The following is a 22,993-nucleotide window of genomic DNA, read 5'->3' on the forward strand; positions in this document are numbered from 1 at the left end:
GAATGAAATCGCAGCAAGGCTGAGCTGAGTCTCCAGCGATCCTAGGTTTTTACTGCTTGATAAGGAAATGATGGGCAGCTCTGGAGAAATGGCCACCACAGAGCAGACAAAGGGGGAGCAGGTTGGCTGTTTGAACGCTGCAGTAAGTAATGGAAAAGCTGTCTGCAAATCAAGTGACCAGCCCGTCCTTTCCCGTGCTGGCTGAGCTGGGGGGGTGTGTGCAGGCACACTGTTGCCTTCCCAGGCAGACATCAGTGGCACCAGGATTGGTTTCCATAGTTCAGAGCCTTGTGCTTGGAGGTCTTTGGTCAGCATCATCATTGGTAGCTGTTAGCGGGTCCACTCAGGAGAATTTACGTGTGAGAATGAGACTGACTGTGGAAAAGAGATGGAGAAATTAAATTTCTACCTGCAGGAGCAGACAATCTTTCTGTCAACTTAAATTTAGGAAGACAATAAATATTGAGTGTCCTGAATGCAAGTTCCAGTTCTAAGTCACAGTAATGACAACTACCTGACACAATTTGAGTTCATCTGACACCTTCTTACATGTGGAGTTTTATTATTTTCAAAACTAAAAAACCCTACTCCACAAAAAAAAAAAAAAAAAAAAGAAAAGAAAAGAAAAAGACCACTTTTAAGGAACACCTCCTTGTCTTAAAAAAATCAAGTCTTTAATTCAGTGCCGGTTTTAACAATTCTTTAACACAAATGTCTTACAAAGTTCTTTGTAAACAGCTTTGTAAGACCCACTTTCCCCTTGCACACATGGAAACTGTTCTTGGTAAGTCCGAGACAGAGTACCAGCCTGTAGCAAGATCCTCTCAGGATATGACCAGGCTGCAGAATAATGATGGCAGATTAAGGCAGCCCTAACCTTGCTAGCCTGGAGTATTACCAGCGGGCTAACCCTGACAGTGCTGAGCCACAGGAATTTGTACCCACCTGTTCAGACAGGTTGTGCAGCTCTCTGCTACTCAGCAGGTTTCTGAGGCAGCATCTTACATATGTGACCTTGGTCTTTGGCATTAATGATGCAGTGAGTGAAACAATGAGAGGTAGTTTAAAGTAACAAAAGATGGTTTTGCTACATGGCTAGGGCAGGTGTGTTTAAAAACTGTACTTGTCATTTCTAAAATCATTCTCATCTGTTTAACTCTTGCTTTGCTTGTGCCAGGCAACATGGCATGGAAATTGCTGGGCCCTGGGTGCTGTTTCTAGTGTGGGATATTATGGAGATTCAGAAATTCAGAGTGCTTCATGGATTCATTTACTTGGATTAATGAATCTGTCTCTGCCTCTGTTTCCCCAAGAGTAATGTGAAGTTACTTACGTCAGAGGGATTTATGAGCTTTTTTCTATATTGGCCATTTTGCAGAGAGTGAAATTCAGCTTAGAGGGCTCTGCAGAAGGACAAAGTATTTGAGTTTATTCTCTTATAATCCTGGTTACAGAAAATTGGCAAGTTCCTGTTTAAAGTCTCTTGAAACACAAAGTATAAGTACTCTTTGGTTTATTTGTCCTCTTTCTTTCTTCTTGTTTTTTTTTTTTTTTATTCTCTCTCCTTCCTTTACTTTTTTGTTTTTATTTAAAATGTTCCCTTAAACTGCAAACTGTACAGGTTGTGACCTGAAGGCTCCTCTGTGCTGGCACAGATTTGCAGAAGGCAGCTGAGGGCTTGCTTTGTTTCCACTGGTTGCAAGTGTGAATTAAATGTATGTTAGTGGTGAGGTCTTTGTGGGCAGAGTGTAAAGAGGTGTTGAGTGACAGTAGAAAAGAATGGTCTAGGAGGGGGGCAGAGAGGATGTAGCTTAAACTGAATATGATGCTTGCTTTTTTCCAGAACCTTTACAGGAGAAGCATGAATGTGTTCCCAGTCCACGACTCCCTTGTCTCTTCCTTCCCCACCCCACTCCCTTTTTTTTCCTCTCTCACCCTCTGGGGCTGCTGTTTTAGGATGAGTTGGTTCCAAACAGACAATACTTTCCAAGCAGATAAACGGACACCTAAGCAGCTGCACTGGTATCTATCATGAACAGACATGCTGTACAGTGAGGAAAATTACAAGATGGGACTGGCATCATTTGTCATATTATAAAAAAAATACAAAGCTCTCCCTCCACTTGAGCAGCATCCACAAGACAATTGAACAACACACTTAAAAACTGTCACTTTCTTTTCCAGTCTCTGAATACATTTTCAAATGCTAACGTTAAACATTTCACCTTCAGGTCCTCTGTAAAGAATGTGTTTTAGACAGATGGAAGCAGGTCTGTGTCTTGACACTGATGCAGGACTATAAATTTGCAGAGGAGGCAATAGGAGATAATTGTTTAGAAGGCTTTTGTGGCTTATTCCAGCATCTGGTATTCTACCGGGGTGTCCTCTGAAGAGGGATAGGGACGGATGGAGCTAGAGAAATGCTGAGCTTGTTTTTCGCTAGGTAAAGGTTTTTAATCTTGAAAGAAAGACTTGGAATTTACACAGGAAGAGACACTGAGAAATCAAGATGCATCTCCCAGAGTTCACCATGTTCCCTTCATTAGCTCAGACCCACGGTTCAGTTGTAGGGCATTTTATCTCCTGGTCTCTTCATTGCACTGGTGGAGCTGGGTGCCAGCTACTCAGAGCAGATCCCTGTTGCCCAGGGACTGACTGTGACAGTGCCATGCTCAGGGCAGCTGAGCTTGCAGCTTCCCCTTCTGTGGTTGGGCGTCTCCATCTAATCTCCCAGCCAAGCATCTCCTGATGTGTTACAGCCTCTCCATCCCCATCCGTGGGTCATGCCCGGCAGGAACACCCAGAGCTCTCCAGCCTGGGCTGCACATTCCCTGCCCAACAATTCCCACTCCTTGATCTTGTCAAAGGGGAGTGGCACAGTGAAATGTTTAGTGTTTCTTGACTTCTGAAACCTCTGGCCAAGAGGTGTGGCTCAGTGATTTGACTGTCTCCATTCAAGTCATTAACATTTCAGAAGGGCTGTTAATTCTGTCTCGTTTCCTGAACTTGGTAGAAGATTGTCTAATTGGGGCTTGGTGAGGGCCAGCCAACCAGACTTTTCTTCCTTGAGATCTAATCAGATCTTGCAGCTCCTGGGACCAGATATTTCAAGATACTTGAAAATTGGCAAGAGTTAGACATATAATTAATTCTTTACAATCTGATACTCAAATACTGTAAATGCTCAGTCAGCAATAAGCTTCTGGTGCAGGAGAGTTCAGTGCTGAGTCAAACAGGCTGATTCTGCTGAAATAATTTCAGTTTCTGGTTTGTACCTGGGTAGGGGAGGATAGTTTTGCAAAATAATTATTTTCCTCTATTTAATTTTACCTGTAGATGCCCCTAGTGTTTGCTAGGTGTTTGACAAAAACAGGTAGGAGTCAAATCTCACATCTATCTGCAAACAGACCTGAGAATTCCCAGTTTTCTCTTGACTATCATTGCTGATTTTTGCCTCTTCAACCAGAAGAAAAGGAGAGCGACATCTACACCCATGTGGGTGAGATGAATACAGCTATCACACAAATAAAATTACTGGCTGCCGAGTAGCAACAGCTTAATGAAAATGTGAAGTGTTAAACAAATAAAGCCAGTCAAGCTCATAATACTTCTGTGTGGAATTTCTCTGTATCACTGAACAAAAATAGAATTAGTCATAGAAAAAGGATATCTGGAGAAGTCTCTGCCTGCCTCTGTTCTTGGTGTATGAAGGCAGACTATGCAGGATTGAGCCATGCTTTAAATGCAGACATGATGCCCTGACCCAAAGAGGAATTCTCTTTATCCAGAGCAGGAGCCTGCTAAAGCAAGACAGAAGGAAACAAGATAAAGCACCAGATTTCCTCTGAAGCATAAATGCAAATTGTACAGAGGAATGGATCCCTTGAGAACTGAATTTTTGCATTTCTTTAGCATCTTCTCTTGGTGAATAATTATCATACCTCTGTGTGGTTGGTAAGTAGGATTAGTTTTAGGTACAGAAAGGGAAACTGAGATGGGGATTTATTTCAGCTGCTGGAAGAAGTTGGGAGGTTACTGACAGTAGAGCCTTGGACTGGCTTGTGCACTCTAGGCAGTGCTCACCCTCCTGGAGTGCACAGAGAAACTTCAGGGTTTAATAACACTGGCAAGCCCCTGGTGAACTCCCCAGTCTGAGAATTTAAAAACAACCATTGAGAGCCCGTCTCAGAGGCACAGACAGTGTCATACCTGAGGTGAAGTGTTTTCAGCTCTTCTTTGCACTCTACCCAAGGACTGGACTTTCCTGTGCTTCCATCTTCATGAAAATTTCTGGAGTTAAAGACATGCTCATTAGAACTAGTGCAGGTTAGTAATACATCCTGGGATGAGTTCTGGAAAGACAAAATGCAGTATGTAAATCTGGAATCAGCTTGTGAAGAAGCCCTGCAGCCAAGGAGCTGCTATATTTGCCTCCAAACAAAATTACATCCTCTTTCCCTGGCTTCTCCCATCTGTCTGTGTGGGGCTGTGAACAGCCAGTGAATGGGATGGGATGTTCCCTAGGATTTGGGAGGACACCTGGGGCTGCTCCCTCCATCTCCTGTCTCTCTCTCCCTTCACCTGCTCCCTGATGGCATTTCTTCACAAATAAAGCACACCTCAGCTAGGCTTGGTCTCAGGTTGTGTGGAGTCACTGGTGTATTGAAGGTTTTGTGTCTGGGTCACATGGAGCTTTAATACACTGGGGAATTAGAAATGTTTTGGGAGTTTAAATTCTAAGTGCCTTTATTTTCCTGGGTGACCTTGTGAAACTTCCTTGCACCAGACCTGTATATTGCTGTCCTTCTGCCTTTATCTAATTTGTTTTCTTGTGTATGTTACTGACATCCAGTGAAGTGTAATTTGTTTGAGAAGTGGCACTTATAACAAGGATGCTGCTAGTAATCCCTGCATTGAATCCCTATATACACAATGTTCCAGGAATAATTAAAGTCACAAACTTCAATCTTGAGGGATGCACAGGGGAAACCTATCCTGAAATGAGGCTTGCCATATCTGACTTTTCTACTTCCAGTGCTTTTTAGCACTGTAGGATTTGCTATTTTTGTTCCAGGACTGAAGTAGATTTAAGAGGAAGTCTGACATCCTGAATTTACACGTCCTAACAACAGTGTTCATCAGTCAGTCTTCTTACCATGTCCTTTCTCTACCCCTTCTCTCTATTAATTTTCCTCAATAGTCTGCAGGGATCATTTGCCAGCCTGATTCAAATTCCTGCACTTCCCTGGCATCTTGTTTTATAACATCTTGCATCATGTACTTTCCATTTCTGTAATCCATTTAATCCAGGATACTGAGATGGCTTTGCAGGTATTTATTGCATTTCTTTCTTCCTCGTGTAAGGAGGTAACAGGTCATTTATACAACTTAATCCAAAGTCTCTTGGCTTCTGGGGTTATTTTTTCCTTTTATTTTCCCACTGATTATTCTGGAGGCTGGTAGCAAGAGAAGTATAGACAGTTATGGAGAAGTTGCCAACATTTGTGTCTATTGTTTCATTATATTGTGCCCAGAGCATGGCTTGGCAGTTCAGCAGTTAAACCCCTGCAGCCAATGTCCCCCAGCAAATAATGCTACTGTTGCCTCTCCTTAATTTTTGGAAGTGTTGGGCTTAGGGTTTGAAATAATGAAATGCTGTTGCATCAGTAAGTGGTTTTCCATTCCTTTTGGCTCTGGAAGCGGATATTCACAGTTGGGTGAAGTTCATTTTAATCCTCACAAAACCAGAGCTGGATTTGTACAAGTTGTCATTGTTCTGCTTTAGAAACACTCTGTACCTTCTGGATCCCTTTATCCCTCCCAGGGGCTAATCTACAAGCTTGCAAAACATTTGGGGTGACTCTAGTTGCAGGATGGAGGGGCATCCAGTGTTATCTCCTTTGCCTCCTGCATTGCCTTCTACCACTCAGTCCAGAAAGGCACAGGAGTGTTTGGAGCGTGCAGTTTCTGATGTGTGCAGATAGTGGGATGTAATTACCTTCCTCTGAGATACAGTCATTACACTGGCTGTAAAGAGAGAGGGTCACAGTCCTAATGGGAAATGATTTTAAAGCAATCTTGACCAAGTCTAGTGGAGCCATTTCAGAGCACTTAAAACTCAGCCAGTCCTTCATGGCACTTGTGATATGTCCACTTCATGCAGCGAGAGGCATTGGGATTAACACTTGTTGAGGGATAAAGAAAATCCATGATAAACTGCAGCATTGGCTCTGGGCAAGCATTGTGTGCTGCCACGGGGGAAAGGCACAGACAGAGCCTGGCTTTGATTATTATTGTTCTTGATACTGATTTGGAAAAACGCAAGGCTCTCACAGAAGCAATAAGCCAGAAGTCATGAAATCTGCCACCTTGGGCTTCCTGTGCTACAAGAGCTGCTCCTCTGTCCCCAGGCTTGATTCCTGCAGAGGCAAGAGGATTGTTCCCATTTCCCAAGCAGGTAGCTGGGCAGATAGAGACACAGTCCCCAGATCAGAGCCAGATCACTGGTGGGTGCACTGTTGGTTTACCTGGGAAGTTCAGGCTTCAAAAATGTTCTGTTTTATAAGGCAAATTTGGTCAGAGGTTGTTTAATAGCAAATACTAGTTTGTATTATGTCAGACAGGCTTCAGCGTGCTTTGGTGCGTGCTGGGGTTGTGCTCAGTAGCAAGGTGAGGAGAAAGATTTCAGCAGAGCTGATGGAAGGTGGCAGTCAGCAGTTGTAGGTCACATTGAGGGGCGCTGGCAGGTCTGTTGGGATCAGCCCAGGACTAAAAAGCAAACACCACTTCACATAAGCAATTTTCTGTATCTCAATCCTTTACAGAAGCACAATAGCCGAAGCTGTGCAGGCTAGCAAAGCTCTAAGCTGGTACCTGGGAGAGCAAGAATATCTAGTAGTGAAACACTGTATGTCTGATTTTCATCCTTTGAGCTCCTCTGTAATGTTAGTGGAAAACAAAAATTGTTTAAATAATGGAGCAGACCTGATGAAATTGTGCAGTGATGCAGAAGGGGTTGAGGAAGGGTTATTCCTTTCTTTCCATTACTTTTCTCCTGCTGCCTTGGCTCCCAAACGTGGGTGGAATCTTCGTGTCAGGCGTTAGCGACATCAGCCTGGCCCGGTGGCTTTTCTTAATGGCAAGAATGAGATTAAATGCAATTAACATCGATTGAGCAAAAACTGCCCTGGGTTTGTATGTGGATTAATTAACACTCATCCTTTCAGCAGCAGCCCTTTGCAGAGCTGTGTTTGCTCCTCCTGGCCCCACTCTTTTCTAGCACATGTCCAAAATCAAAAGCACTGAGCTTGTTTCCTACTGTGATGTCTGGGGTTACCAGCTCAGCAGGGAGATGCAGCCCCCCAACCAGGATGATTTTTTTGTGCAGTCTGCTGACTGCAGAGCTGCTCAGTCAGTGGCAAAATATTTCCTGTTAAGCAAGGCTAATGACGGGAGCTCTCTGCAAGTTAGAACAATGATCAGAACAACTGTCTGGAGGAAATCAATGTTATAATGCATGAACAAACAGGTGAGTCTCAGAACAGCTGGAGATTAGTTGTGCTGCTGGTAAATAACTTTGCATTCGGGTGATGCAGAGCAATGGGGAGGTGTCGAGGCAGAGCAAAGCAAGCAGTGGCTCTTGTGAGCCAAAGGAGAGGGAGGAGGAAACCAGAAAGACTCTTTCTGTTCCTAGCACTGTGTTGGTGGGGTGTGTAGACCAGGAGACTTCCATGTGAAAGCACTTTCTGGGGTGTTCTGACAAAGCATCTGGTGAGTTTTCTGAAAAGCGTCTTTTCTGCTGTCAAGCCAACTTTGAAGACACCATCTGGGGACGTAGCCAAGAAGTCATTGGGTGAACTTGCCTGCTTTGCAAAACTATTAACACCAGTACAGAGAAGAGGGAAAACAAAACTCTCTTCATAGCTTTTTGAATTAATGTTTTTTGTTGCTGCCAGGCATGCTCCTGGCCCTCCTTATTCCAGTCCCAAGGACAGCAACTGTTGGACTCCTGAAGGATGAGAGAGACAGAGAGGCTTTTCTGTGCAATAACTATATGGCACAGAAGTGCTGTGATCCATTAGTCAGCACAGCTGCTCCACAAAATAGCCAATACTCTGAGTGTAACAGAACAAATTGCACATAACCAAAAAATACCTACAGCATACATCAAACCAAAGTGACTCAAATGTCCCTTGCAGTGCTTTGGGGTGCTAATAGCCCTGCAACAAATGCCTCATCCAGTGTAAAGGCCTTGAACACCCATCTCAGGGCAGGTCAGGATTTTTGTATTTTGTTTGTGCCTCTTTCCACACTAACTGAGATGAAAAAGTCGTGTGGTCACGTTGCTGAGGTCTGCTGTGTGCCAACAGGTATTGTGATGTTGAGAGCTGCCTGCACACAGCAGGCAACTAGGAACTATGGAGATTAATTTCTACTTTGTCACTGACACTCCAAATGTACCAAGTCATTTATCATGGGGATCTGCTTTCTGATTTCTTCATAGCTGCACAGTGCCCATATGTGTGAGTGCTGTGGTGCAACTGCTTAAAGGGATGTTAAAACAAAGGCAGGGCACGTGGTGGAGGGAACTTGCAGGGTTTACCCTGTGAGACTAACACTGGTTAAATAAATATGCCTTAACACAGCTGAGGCTTGGCAAACAGTGTCTCTGGCAAACAGTGAAGGAGGAGGTTCTTCAGGGTCTCGCTTTTCAAGGAGGGAGATTCCTTTGTTGGCTGAGAGCCTCCAGCAAGGCCCAGAGCTGAGGCACAGAGCTGGCCAGCCCTGGGGGAGGTGGAGAGGATGCTGCAGATCCACCAGGCAGCCCCGAGCTTCTGCACTGGGAACAAGGAACAGGACAGAGGAACAGGTGCATTAGAAAATCTTGCTGAAGCTTGCTCGCCCCAGTGCTGGATCCCAGGGCCTCAGCTCTGTTAGAGGACAAGGACTGTGTTGGGCATTGACTGGACTCCCTTCTCGGCAGGGGTGATTTGTGGAGCAGATCTACTTGCAGAGCTCAGCCCTTTCTCCTCACTCAACTGGAACCAGAACTGGAGAGCTGCTGGCTTTCCCACAGGGGCTGCAAGGTGGCAGGCTGTGTCAGCTAAGCAGCCCATTTTGACTGCAGTTAGCTCCTGAGCAGGGTGCCACAGTGGTGGAAGAACATGAGTTAGTGGCTCAAAGGTCCCATTTGTTGTGGGAGGCATGGAAGAAAACAAGTGCCATGTGCCCTCCAGCTGGACTTGCTGTCAGGACTGAACAGATTGCCATCCTTGTTTGTGCTGATGAGGAATTTACCTTTGCATGGACATTGTTTTCATATGTAGAGGTGCTGGGCTGGAGCTCATCAAGACTGGAACCTGGTCTCTACCTGGATTGCCTTGGCAGTGGCATTAAAAATAACCTGCCCTCCCTATGCAAGAAGGGCTCTGTTCCCTCATCAGACTGAGGGTGTGATGCACTCTCCAAGGCTGTTCATCTCTGACTGCTTGTTCTGCTAAGACTGCAGCAGAGACCAGCTAATGCCAGCTGTGGGGCAGTCATTTTTTGAGGAGGCACCAAAACTTTTCAGTCTGAGCCTCAAGTCCATTAACTGGGAGTATCCTGTCTGGTGAGAAGAGTGATTGCAAAGCCTGGGCTTGTTGCCTGTTCATCGTGTCTGGTGCATATGCAATGATAAGGGCATGGAGAAGAGGTAAAGCTTCTCCTTCCCTTTCCTGGCTCCTTCTGCTCGAGGTAAGTGCTGTAGGAAGTTGGTAGCATCTTGCAGACAGGATTCCAGGTTGGAAGAAAATGAAAGGGTGCCAAGTCTGCACTGGCATGGTTTCAAAGCTATGTGGGCAAAGAGTGGGTTTAGTCTCAGAGTTAGGGTGTCCCTCAGCCCATCAGTTCTGGGTCCAGGCTCACTGTGCAAAGGATTTTGAGGAGGTTTAGTCATCCAGAGTGAGATGGAACCTGATGTTTTTGCACAAGGAATGTTTGTGAGCCTCCAGCTCAATGCATACCTGGTATGTGGGTGGGTTAGGGTGGAAAGCATTCATTTGGGTTAAGAACTGGCTGTTTTCATTTTTTCCTGAAATAAGTTAAAATATCATAGAATCATATAATGGTTTAGTCTGGAAGGGACCTTAAAGATCATCTATTTCTAGCCCCCCTGCCATGGGTAGAAACACCTGCAACTAGATGAGGCTGAAATATGTAGTTATGATTTTGAACATGAAATTGTGTAACTCTGATATTCTTCAAAAAGTCTTTAAAAAGAGAGGTTTTACCGTCTTCCAGAAGGGTTAACCACAGAGTAGGCACCGAAGTGATTTTGGTTTGTTTTCTTTTTTTCACAAAATGTAGCATTCCTGGACACTTTACTGAAGTGTTACAATGTGAATACAGCAAATTACTTCATTGCAAAATTGATCTTGAGTTGTTACTGCTTCATTCATTGCAATTTCAGTGAGTGCTATTGGAGTTTTTAAAATATATTGCTCTGTGCATAACTTTTAAGTCACTAATGATGAGAAAAATTACCTGGGAAATTAGAGTCAGTGGAGTATTATTGATGGTTCATTTGTCAGATTTCTGCATAACCTTTGTCTAAATAATTTGGTGTACAATTTTCTCTTTATTCTTGAGTTCTTTGAAGCTTTTCCAGTTCATTGTTGTCAGAGATGGGGCTGTCTTTAGAAATTCAACGCCAGCATTTTCAGTCTACGTTGGCCATGTGTCAGCCAATATCAGCCTGCTGTGCAGAAGCAGCCCAAATGACATCCTCACCACGTTCTGACAGACAGTGCCAAGCATGCTAGCATCATTATTTTGTGATGTTTTCCATTCTGATTTACACTAAAGAAAGCTCAGCTCCTCTCCTCAGAAAGGCAAATATCTGGAGAGTAGAACTGAGCTCAAATACAGCCCTAATAAAAACGGGCAATGAGACTGTATGCAGTGAGGTGTTCATTTATCTTTCTCTAGTTGGCTTTAGCTGGGTCCTCTTAACATGGATCAGCACTGTCTGCTCTCCCAAAAAAAGGGACCTGCACATATCCAGAGCATGAGAAAGAAGCAGCCTGTTGGTGAGCTTACCCTCTGTGATCCTGCTGTTCCTGAGCACTGACACAACCCTGCCATTGCTGTTGCAGGAGAGCCGATTGCCCACACTGGGATCCAGCGCTGATTTCTCAGATCCTCAGAGGGAGAGGTGCTACAGCTGGTGTCATGTGTGTTCTCATCCGCTGCTGGTGGCATTGTTGATTTCTTTGACTTGATTGATGCCATAAGATAAAAATAGGAAGAGACCACAGCAGACTTTGCAATCTCCATCCTAAAAACTTCCTAATTTGAAGCTTTCTGTCTTACAGTAACCTTCAGAAGTTCACAGCTCATATGCAGATACCTGCAGGATCTGAGGAGGTACTGCTTAGAAGGTTTCTGTGGGGACAAAGCAGATGTGATTTTGCTTTGAATTTTGGGACGGCTTGGGTCTTAATAGGATAAAGGCTGTCAGATATGTCAGGAGTTAGGGTGGTCTCTGGGTCCCCCTTTTTCTTCTTCTCACTTCTCTGGTGGTCTTATATTGATCCTGTTCCAGGATGAGAGAATGGGGAGCATATGTGTGTGTGTGTGTTTGATGGCAGCTAATCAAAGTGCTCCTGTGCTGAGGCAGGACTTAGTGTGGGGTTGCACTTACTCACTGCTCCAAGGCTTACCTGAGGTCACAGCTGTTCTGTCCCACTGTAGGCCAGTGAATTTACAATCGTGATTGTTGCAACTGACCATGTGCTCTTGATCACAGCCTCATGTTTGGTATCATGAGCTGCTTTCTTCCTTCCACACTCTTCTCCCCTTGAATATCTTGTGTTTTACAGTAGGTGAAACCTGAAGATTTTTCTGAGGGATTTTCACCCTGCCAGTGCTACTCTTTCATTTCTGATGTTAACATTCCCATGTCAAGAGCTGCATAACTAACTTACTGTCTTTTCCTTTTGTCTCCTTTTTTCTCCAGGAGCTGTTAGTTAATTCTGGATAAACATCATCTGCCAAAGAGCAGAGGACAGGGACCACAGACACCCTTGGAAGCTCCAGCATCCTTCTGGACAGACACTGACAAAAACCAGTGCCTTCTGCCCTCCATCACCAAGACAATACAACATGATTCCTCTTCTAATACCTGCATGTATCAGTCTCAGTGGATGTTGCTGGGGGTGGGAGAAGGGTCCCAGGAGGGGATGCTATAGTTTCTTTTCATTGTTTTGCAATGTAAAGAATTGTGTTGGCCCCAGGTGCTTCCAGCATAGCTTGTAGCTTAGGGTCTTGCTCCAACACAAGCCTGGTTCATCCAGCTCTAACTTCAGTTTCACCAACCTACATGTGAGTTTCAGGAGCTGTTGCATCTGTTTGCTCTGGAGAAAGAGGTCCCAAGTATTTGGAAGTAACCCTGAGTAGCTTGTTAGGATTAACTGTTCCTAGCATGCTCCCATTGGTTATACCAGCAGGCACATTCCTTCCCTTCCAGGGTTCCCTCCTAAACAATAAAGTGTTTAACAGTCACTGTGTGCTGTGAGATATTTCAGTCCCATGAGTTTGTCAACTGCTGTTTTCTGCCTATTGCCAATGCCAACAAAAACTCCAAATGAGTGTGAGGAATAGCAGTATTTCAAGTCACAGTTTATAAATCACAAAACTTGTTCATTTTGGTCCCAGGATGACTGCCTTATTTGAAAGTTCTTGGTTACAAAGTTCTGGCTGAAGGGAACTGGTGGTGTGGAATCATACTGGAAAAACCTTTGCCTGCTGGCTGCAGAGCCCAAATTTTCTTTCTTTTCACAAGCTCTTGTGTGCAGTTCCTGCTGTGTCTGCCATAAACCACTGTCCCTTTCATCCTTGTGCTCTGTGTTGAGCCCTCTCCTCGCTGCATGAAGAATGGAGGATGCTGGATGCCTCTGGAATCTTATTCTCGTGGAGGTAGGTGTGGCAGAATTGCAAAAGGCCTGTCAGCAATCCAGGGGAGCAGGTCTGGTTTGGTAACCTGATTCCTTTTCTCTGGATACAGCTTCTCTGTCTGGCAGCATTAGCTTCCTCTGTCCTCCCTGACTGTGTCTGACAGTTTTTGAAGAATGTGAACATGGATTTTTGGAGGTCGTGTCAGAGTTTAATGCAGTGTTTATGAAAATGGATGAGGGGGGCTGAGAATTGTTTTCTGTGTTATATTCTGCTTCGTCTCTTTTTTCTTTAGACAGCAACTTAGTGCTTTACATCTCCATTAAAGCAACAAAATGCCTTTCCTTCTTATTGAGAGCTGATGCCACAACACTTTTCATCCTCAGAAGTGATGTTTGCTTACGCATGGCTTATCTCCGTTAGTCTCAGATCTTGCAAAAATTCCAGCTCTGCGTCTTTGTGTAGGTCAAACCTGCTGTCCCTCAGGGAAGAAGAGCAAGTTTTCCAAAACAAAGTAGGACAATTAGTGCCCTCAGAACTGTTGGAGCAGGACTGGGTGGGCTTTTGCTGCTGCTGCCATGCCAGGTTTTGGATCTGCTTGGGATAGCCACAGAACTTCTGACTCTGCAGGCAGAGATTTAGAGCACCAAGGTCTGTCTCTGACTAGGTTTGAAATTATTGTTGGTCTGAAGAGAAAAGTATCTATTTTGTCTCTTCCTCATTTTCCTCTTGCCCCTACCCAGCATTGCCTTGCATGAGTAATTTGCATGTTATTATTTCAGTTGCCCTAAATTGGGGGGGACTGTGATGCCAGGGCTGATTATTTGGCGGCACTGGGCAATTTTCTCTGTTAGGCAACTGTAATACATTTTCATGTTCTTTTATAATGAGCTTTATTTACCAAATTGGCAATTCCTCTGTTGAGAAATAACTGATTACAGCATTCAGGGAGTTGCTGTCATCTCAAGATACACAGGTGTCTGTGGAACATAAACAGATGTGATCATTCAGACAGTGAACTCAATGGGGGTAGGGGGGAATCAGCCATAAAATCATAAATGGAACAGCTACAGCTAATGTTGGCCAGGTGCACTGCTGCTGTGTGCAGCCCAACAAGGACAAAGTGGCACTCAAAGGCCATCCAGTACCTCCAGATGAGGGACTGCTTGATTGTTAGCTGAAAATGCACCTCTTACCTGTCACTGCACTTCAATACCGGCTTGCCTAACTCTGTCTCCAAAAGTTTCTGAGGACAGACATTCATTTGTGGCATAGCCTTGAAGTGAAAAACTCCTCTGTCCTGCTGTGTGTTTGGGTTTGATTTTAGCTTACTCTGTGCTAAATGTCTACAAACTTGTTGGTGATCATGTCCGTGGGGACTGTGGCCCCATCTGCCTTTCAGGCAGTCCTGTTCCTTTGGTGTTTCCTAGTGCCCAGAGGCAATTTTGTTGCTGCTGTTGCCCTAATCACCAGCTCAGACACCTGAGCCTGGGGGAAAATACAATCACCAGGGATGTCAATAGGAAACTGCTGAGGATGAAGTTCAGTTGCAGAATCTCAGCTTCTATCCAAGTAAAAAATGTGCAGGTAACAGAGCTTCTTGAGTGAATGCTTTCTCTTCCCCCTCATCTTTGCTGCTCCTGTAGTACCAAGGCCCTTGAAAAGAAGTAAGAAGCCCTGCACCTTCTCCTAGGCTCCCTCTCCTTGTTTCTCCTTGACTCCTTGTGGGATTTTCAGAGCAATTTTCTTTCTCTGCAAGATGGTGACAGCAGGTGTCAGTTATGCTCCAGAGTGGCAGAGATCATTATTCCTGGAGCCTGGTGTCCAGTATTGAATGGATGTCCTTTCCACACCGCTACCACCACAGCTGGCACTAATGGAGAACAGGGACAGCAGGACAAACAAGGTCTGAATCCATTGTGGAAGCTGAATTAGAGGCAGTTTCCTCCAAAGGCAACTTTGAGGTGGGGTAGAGGCGGCCATCATGCTGCTGTCTGTGCTGCATGTGCTGGATAAAAAGCAGCTCTTTTGTGGCCAGGAATACCTGTTTCACCAACTAAAACCAAACCTTCCTGTGGCCAGTGCAGCACAGTGCTCCCTTCAGCTGAGCAGTGCATGTCCATTTTGCTTGCCTGCTTATTGCAGTTCTCTGCAAGCTGGGTAATTTTGTGTACAAATGCATCCGGTGATTTGGATGCAATGCACACAATTGGGGTAATTTCATGTGAAAATACAGCTTGCGGAGTGCCTGCTTTAAGAGTATGAATTGTTTTAAAACTTGCCAGATGAATGGAAAGAACAACCTTTTTATTCATGCATAATTTCTTAGCATTGCAGGAAGGGAAAAGAACAAAACCAGAGAAGTAAGAGAAGATACAGGAAATAACAGAACTGATAAAAAATTTCCAGTGGGCCTCAGTAGCTCTGTAAATGAAACATTCAACAAGCAGCACTTTGAGATTCCAGTGTGCGAGAACATCACCGGCACTCCAAGCACCAAATTTGTGATCTTGCATAAAAACTCAGCCCGTTGCCTCTTGCTGTTAATATTTCACACTTGGCTTTGCAAGATGCTTTATCTAATATCCTCTCTGCATTTAGGCAGCTACCTTCTCTGCCTTGTCCATAACGGGGGAGGTAGGAGGAGGAAGGCAATTGCCAAGTCTGTCTGTAATCTATGTAGGAGGGTTTTGTGTAGCTGTAGGGGGAGAAGAGTAAGTCTCATTTCCTATTTTATAGTCTGCTGAGTCCTGTGATCTCATGCTGTGTGCTCCTTTTCCAAGCAGAATTTTTCAATTTGTCTTTCAAGTTCTTGTTATTTTTTATTTCCAAACTGGTTAAAAGTGTTTGTCTGTAACTTGTTGATAAATTGTTTGTGTCTGACTCCCTCAGGTGCTTCATTGCCAGTCTTGTATGTGTCTCCAGACCACCTTTTTCTTCTCTTGTCTTGTGCCCCCCCAGTGGGCTGTTATCATCCCTTTTTTGGAACCCCTGGGAGCCTGAAGGGCTGTTCAGGGTCCTGTGACATGTAACCCCACACCTGCTCCCATTCATGTGGGTTTTATCCTTGTCCAAAGCTGGATGTGATATTCCTGAGCTGACTTACCTGCCTTGCCAGCCCTATCACTCTGCTCTTGGTGTGTGTTGGATTTTCCTCACTTTCCCTGTTCTTGATTCCTTGGGGGAGTGAAGGTTGGTGTGGCCTGGAGTGATTGGGCTGTATCACCTTTGAGCTGAGGCTGTTCAGGCCAGTCATGCTGCCCCTCCATCTCCCACTCCATTGTGTAATTGTGCTGGCAGAATGGTGGTTTTGCAGCCTGGGGCAAAGCCAGAGGAAGCAAATGGAGCAGCCAGTGGTCTCAGGAGAGCTCCCAGTCAAAAGTGTGTCTTGGATTTAATGACACGTGTGCTCTTTCAGACTTTTTATAGAGGTCAGAGCATGGCAGGGAACTTTCCTCTGTCATCTTCCTAGGGAGAGCAGCACACAAACTTTTCTTTCCAAGTTGAAATCAATTGTTCCCTCAGGGCTATGTAACAAACTGCTCCTGTAGCTGATTTCCCCTTGTGAATGGCCTAAATTAGATGCTCTCCCTGGTTGCCCTCATTGGAATAGCTTGTGCTTTATCCAGCCATTTCGTTTGTGCCATTTGCTACGAGATGTTGATAGCACTTGTCTGGTTCCTGCTGCCCTGTGTTGTTCTGTATGGGAGCTATTGCATGGCAGGCCTGCTGTCCCAGGGAGTGCAGGAGAAGAGGCAGCAGGGACTTGGAATCTCAATTTGATTCCTACTTTGCATCTTCCTTTGTTTTCAGAAAGTCTGTTTAAAAATAATTTCTGGTATCTTTGGAGCAGGTTTGCTAGTTGACATTAATTGAAACAAAGCCCTTAGGCTTACTTGGATCTTTTTGAGGAGTTAGAATCTATTCACCTCCTTATGGATCCCTGAGAGTTTAGTTTCAAAATCCTTTCTGAATGCTGAGTTGATATTGGGGTGACAGCTGCAGGGTAAATTGTCTTCATTCCCATCTAGTGCTAACATTTTTGGCAAACTGGTGCATGCAGTTCAGTCCTATACACTTCCTACTGCCTGCTCTACAGAATTAAAAAAAAACAAGTTACCTTCAGTGTTTAAGACCAGAAAACAATTTGGAGTCAACCAAAACCTCCATCTGTGCCTTCTGCATGTGCATCTGTACATGAGCAGCTCTGCTGGAGTCTCTGGGTGGGCATCTCCTCCTTGCCAGTGGGACAGGGCTTTTGTGATATTTAGCCCTTGAACAGTCTGAGTTAATCTGTCTAATGGCCACCAGTGGAGGGCATGAGCGCCACTCCCTCAGGAGGAATGAAAAGGATGTTACTTTTTCCCTTCTGTGACCTCTTGAACATCCCACTGTTCCCATTTTCTTGGTGGTAGGAGAGTCCACCATCATAGTGAGTTTGATTTTTATTTTCTGCGAGTGGGAAGTGCCACTGTAAGTCAGGATTAGCTAAACATAACATTAAAAATAAAGCACGGCTATTAATTTAATGGCTTCCTCGTTACAACCATCATAAAACAAGTAAACAGGAACTCTGCCAGTGCTGCCTGCAGTCCTCCTCCAAGTGGCTGAACCAAGGGAGAGATTTGAACTCTTGCCATTTGATAAAGCCATGTGTGAACATGGCTTTTTAAAAATTAAATCTTTACTTTTCCTGTAGTAGCATTTGAACTGCTGAAGAAGCCTGGCCAGTGACTGCAGTGGAGCTTTGCAGCTCTTAATGAGACAGAGGGGAAATGGCAGTTCAGGACTTAGCTTAAATCATACCAGCCAAAATAAAAGATTACAAAAGGCTGGGAAATTGTTCTTTGTGGACTGTCTCACTGAAACAGCCTTTGTAGTCCCTTTAATCCTTACTTATTTTTCTTTTGCAAAGGAAAATAAGTAAATTCTGTGTTGGGACTTGTTCCCCTCTACTCTATCTTCCAGAGTGCTCTTGGCAGCTATTGGCAACTTGCTTGGGTTGGAATTTACTGGATTAAATGGGTCACACTGGGGATCTGTGGTGGTCACATAGACTGGGTGCCTGCTCCCAACTATAGTTCTGTCTCTGCATCTCAGTGGGGTGTACAGTGACAAAGCACACAGGGCTGTCCAAACAGTGGAATTATTTTGTGTGCTGGGCTTCTTCCAGACTTAAATCAGGTGCTTGTGCAGTACTGTGGGGTCTTTAACTTAAAGAGGTTACAAAAAGAGAAAATACTCATCCATTTGTTTGAAGACTCCATTCTAGTTATTTTCATATAGTGCCTTCTGGTATCCCGAAGTTCACCATTCCCAAACTGGAGGGTGGATTACAAAACAGAATATCCACAGTAATGTATTTAATATTCAGCTGTGAAACCTCAGTGCCAGCTGCTGGTTCCACCCAGCCACTCATTGGCCACCTGTGCCTGTGCTAGGAAAAAGGAGCTTTGCTGTCTGAAGGAAAGGGTTGCCATTCAGTCTGTGGCCCAACAGATAAGGAGGAGAGTTCATGCTTCAGAGTCTAAAGCTGATTATCTGTGTGAAAGGACCCTCCGCCAGCAGGGTCTGGCTCCTCAGCTTCTCAGAAAACAAAGCAGATGTGCTCCTCCGGGGCTGCAGGTGGTCCTGTATTGCTCACTGCTGATCCAAAGCTCCGGGAGCTTTATTGGAGGCTACTTTGAGGCAATGAATGTGATTAGGTCCCTCTGGGTTATAGGAATCCAGTGTTGAGGTGACAGTATCCAAGTGTAGCAGCAGGAGAAAGAGATACATTTGCTTCTTGGTGACTGATGGGCTCATGTTTCAAGGTCTGGTTCTTCTGCTGGGAGAAAGAACTTCATTCAACACTGCAAGGAACTGCACAGAAAAATGAGACCCACGTGCATGCCATAAATTTAAGGTGATCTGTATCATTCTTCTGGCTGTGAACTTGGTCAATGCCAACCAGTTCTTACCTTGTGGGGTTGGAGGTCCAAACTCAGCTCTCTGGAAATACCAAACACACCCATTACAGGGAGGTTTTATTTATTGTACCCAAGAGAATTGTGCTCCAGATCTCTCTGCAGGCAGCCCTGAGGCTGGGAGCTCCAACACTGCTGCAGATGGCAGCAGAGCCACAGCTGTTCTCAGGAGGGCAGAATTCTGCCATTCTCAACTTGAAAGGAAATTGGATTTTAATGGGGAGTACAAGGTGCAGACTTCTGAAACTTGGAAGCCTTTCACTATCCTTTCACTAGCCTTTGAGAATGTGGACCATGGAGCAAAAAGCATCAAAGGTGGCTCAGCCCTGCTCCTGCCCATGGGGCTACCCTGGGGAGAGCTCCTGGCTCTCTGTGCTCTCCTTGCTCCATCTGCTCCACAAGAATTAGATCCCTTCCATCCAGCCTTAGATTTTAGGGTTAAGTAATTTATAAACCAGTCTGCAATATTTCTTCTTGTTGCTGTATATCCTTACATATTCTCCCAGAAGTCCTTTCCAGATTTTTAAAGTTATATCAAATCTCTACCTGCAGACTGCAGGAGAAGCACCTTCCCTCTCCTGGTGTCTGTATGTCCAAGGAGGCTGTGCCTGGCCCAGGGTTTTCCCTCCTGTGTTGAGCCCTGGGGATTGAGTAGTTTATGGGAGTGAAGTGGAAGTGCTCAGGGAAAAGGAGTGGTTGAAAATGTGTTTTAACTCTTAATGTGGAAACTTAACTAATGGTCTTGGTTCAGGTTTTCTAAGGATTCTCCAAGCCCTGAAAATTTGGGTGAGTGAGTATGGCAGGTGAGTCTCAGAGCTGTACAATAAATTAATGTACTTTTCCGTGGACCTGTGCACAGTGTATCAAGTAGTGTAATGGTGCTCTTAGTCCAAACTTCTTATTGCAAAGTCATCAGTGATTTTGTAGCCCCTTACTGTTAGCAGAGATACTCCCTACCCCAGGAGTGAGACAGGGACATGGAGAAGCCTTAGGTACTTTCTGCCTTCCCTAAAGCACTTTGCAGGGCACCGACTGTGGGCACAGCTGTGCAATCTGAAAAGCAAACTGATCCTGCTGACTCTGCCTCATTTTACTTCCCCTGACAAGTAATTGAGTGGTTGCACTTTATTAATGCTAATGACTTTCTAGTTTGAGCTGTTAGTGTACAGTTTGATATTTATATTTATTTATTTGTAACATCCAGACTTTGTACTGTCTGGATTAATCCTCGAGCTAATCTGATGCTGAGCCATTATTGTGACAATTGAGTCACAATACAATTTGACATTCATGCTGTACCTGGTGTAGCTAATTTATGTAACTCAATTTATAAATTACATAAATAGGTTTCATAATTTACCACATACCTTGTACACTTCACAGTAATATTCCCAGCTTGCAATTTAAACAATTTTTATGCTGAGAATAATTTACACTGAAGACTCTTGAATAATTTTGCAATCTATTCCTGGACAGATAAGGAGTTGTGTTTGTTAAATAAACACTTGCTGGTGTTGATTTTAACTTACTAATCACCCTGTCCTCCTTCCCAGATAATCTGTAGCCTGTCCTGGGTGATGCTCTGCTGGCAAGGCCAGACCTCTGCAGAGGTCCATGTCCTCAGCTTCTGCCTTTCAGGAGCTGCTTGCCTGGGAGTGATGAATTTTTCCCTCTGTCATCCAGCTGAAGCTTCAGTGCAGCTGGTCCTTGCTGGAGATCCAGCCCTGTTGGTTCTCCAGCAGGGCTGGTTCTTCTGCAGCCTCTCCCAGGAGCAGAGCCCTGGCTTCACATCACCCACCCGAGCACCTGTGTGATGGTGATGGAGTGACCCTGGTGAGGTGGGGCTGGAGCTGAGCAGGGGGCTTTGCACTCCTCTGGGAGAATTTGTGGTGCTGGGCCAGAGGACACCTCCATGGGCAGAGGCACGAAGATGTTACATGTCACAATCCTTGGGAAGTTTCTGCCTCACCCAGCTGGTGTTAGAGACAGGTCCTGCTCCTGACCCTGTGGCACCAAGGCATCAAAAGGAAGCAGTGGAAAGCATCGTGTAACCTGCTCATGGCAGTGCCTCCCTGGCCCCAGAGCTCTGTGCTTTCCTCCAGGAGCAGCTCCTGAAGCAGCCCCAGCACGGGGACCCAGAGGAGGAGGATGGTGCTGTCCTTCACCCCCTGTTGGAGAGGCCACAACCCATTTCCATGGCTCCTGGTCCCTGGGGTTGTGTGAGTGGCCATGAGTGTCACTGTGCTGCTGGCAGGTGTAAGCCTGGGTGTCTGGCAGTGCCCAGAGGCAATGCTGCTCCTGCAGCTGGGTGCAGTGTTGACCTGCTGGTAATGTTTGCAGAGGTCCTGCACTCCAAATCTGTCACTTCCCATCTTTAGGAGTCCAGGCTGTGGCCAAACAGTTCCCGTGTGGCCAGCAGTAGAGAACAGAGGCACTGGAGCAAGGACCTGGAGGCAGGTGCTCATGCAAACACCAGCATCACTTTTCCTTTCCTTGTCCTGTCACTTTTCATCCTGCTACCCCTGCCTAGACCCTCCACTTTCCCCAGGAGGGGCCAGTGGTGACAAAGATCATTAATTTTGCAACAGCTGCTTCTAAACCCCATCAGACCCCCCAGCTGTCACCCTGTGACTGATGCCTCCGAGCACCACAGATATCAAACCTGCAAACAAGATATCTAGGAGTGTGGGGATGGATGTTGTCTCACAGCCCTGGCAGCCACCATGGCCACCAGCAGTGATGCTCAACCCTGTCCCCTTCCCCATGGCCCTGCTGGGAGGAGATGTCCCCTCCCTGAGCTGCCTGGCATCTGGGGGACCACAGCTCTCCCCAGCTCTGCCTTTGCTCCTCCCAATCCATGTCCCAGTCAGAGGCAACAAATGAGCTCTTATGTGCACACAATCCCAGGACGTGCGTGGCCAGACCCATGCACCCCAAACCCATGTGGGCAGACCCTGACCTGGCTGGCTCCTGTAATTATCTCCTGCAAGGCAAAACAATTAGAAGTTTCTGCTCTCCTCTCCCTCCCTTCCCCCTTCCTCTTCATTGTTCTTGGCAAAAAAAGGTTAATTAAACTCGGAAAATATCCCTTTTCTCCCCCCTCCTAAGCATGAGACTTAATTTTCTCTTTATATTTGTATTTAATTAATTCCTGCAAAGGCTCTGACTATATTTTTTTGGTATTATTTCTTTCTTTGTCTCTCTCATTGTTAATCCTTGCATATTCAGTTTTTCTCCTCCCTTTTCCCCTAGATTTGAAATTCTATTACCATTTCAGAAGGCAGGCGTTTGAAGAGAAAATTGAATACCCGTCCAGTCTTGATAAGAAGGGACATTTGGTACTAACGGTAATTTGTGAAGCAGATTTCCTCACACCCCGTGCTGGGCCCCACCTTTCTCCCCGTGTTTGCTGCGGATGATGTGCGTGTGCCACGGGGGCGTGGGGATGTCACAGCACTTTGCAGCCTTTATATCCCCGGATTTCTGCGTCAGAATGCCCTGGCGGCCGCGTGTGGGATGGGTGACATGGTGACACGGTGACAGGCTGTGTCTGACACCTCTGATGCGCCCTCACACCCCTCAGGAGCCCACCCTGCACCCCCACTTTGCTCTTTTTGCTCAGGGGTGATGCCCCATCGTTTTGTCCGCATGGTTTTAGGGGGAAGCTGTGCTGTTTTCAGAGGAGCTCCCGTTCCCAGCTCCAGGAGAATCCTCGGTGTTAGCAGAAGTGGGAGCAGCTGCCCTGAGCCCCCTGAAGGGTCATCCTCGGACTGTGGCTGTGGGAATGCTCTGGCCTGGGTAACGCATCCACACCGGGCTGTCGGGGCTTTGGAGCTGGACTCCTGCAGCTCCTCCGTCCCGACACGGCCCTGGGCACAACCGTGCCCCTTGTGCCTTCCCCGCCTTGTGGGGTTCACGGTGCTGAGCTCCGGGCATCTGCTGACGCTGGGAAAACAGCTCTGGGGGATTCATGGTGACCTTCTCCCCCTGCTCCGGGCTCGCTGTCACCTCCTGTCGCCTCCTCCATGCGGGACATCCCGCGGGGTCCCCAGCGCCCGGCGCTGCCTGGGGATGCGGAGCGCCCCGAGCGCGCC

At 45.8% G+C, this 22,993-nt stretch overlaps 1 protein-coding gene across 1 annotated transcript in view; it reads left to right on the forward strand.

The window, feature by feature from the left end:
* Nucleotides 1-12,534, forward strand: part of CHCHD6 (coiled-coil-helix-coiled-coil-helix domain containing 6) — a 108,974-nt gene extending 96,440 nt beyond the window's left edge. The window contains 1 exon segment of the mRNA XM_058813029.1: nt 11,999-12,534. Within this exon segment, the coding sequence (XP_058669012.1) occupies nt 11,999-12,022 (24 nt within the window). The 3' untranslated portion in view covers nt 12,023-12,534.
* Nucleotides 12,535-22,993: the final 10,459 nt, after the last annotated feature.

This window comes from Ammospiza caudacuta, chromosome 12, assembly GCF_027887145.1.
Source record: "Ammospiza caudacuta isolate bAmmCau1 chromosome 12, bAmmCau1.pri, whole genome shotgun sequence".
In the NCBI taxonomy this organism is placed as follows: domain Eukaryota; kingdom Metazoa; phylum Chordata; class Aves; order Passeriformes; family Passerellidae; genus Ammospiza; species Ammospiza caudacuta.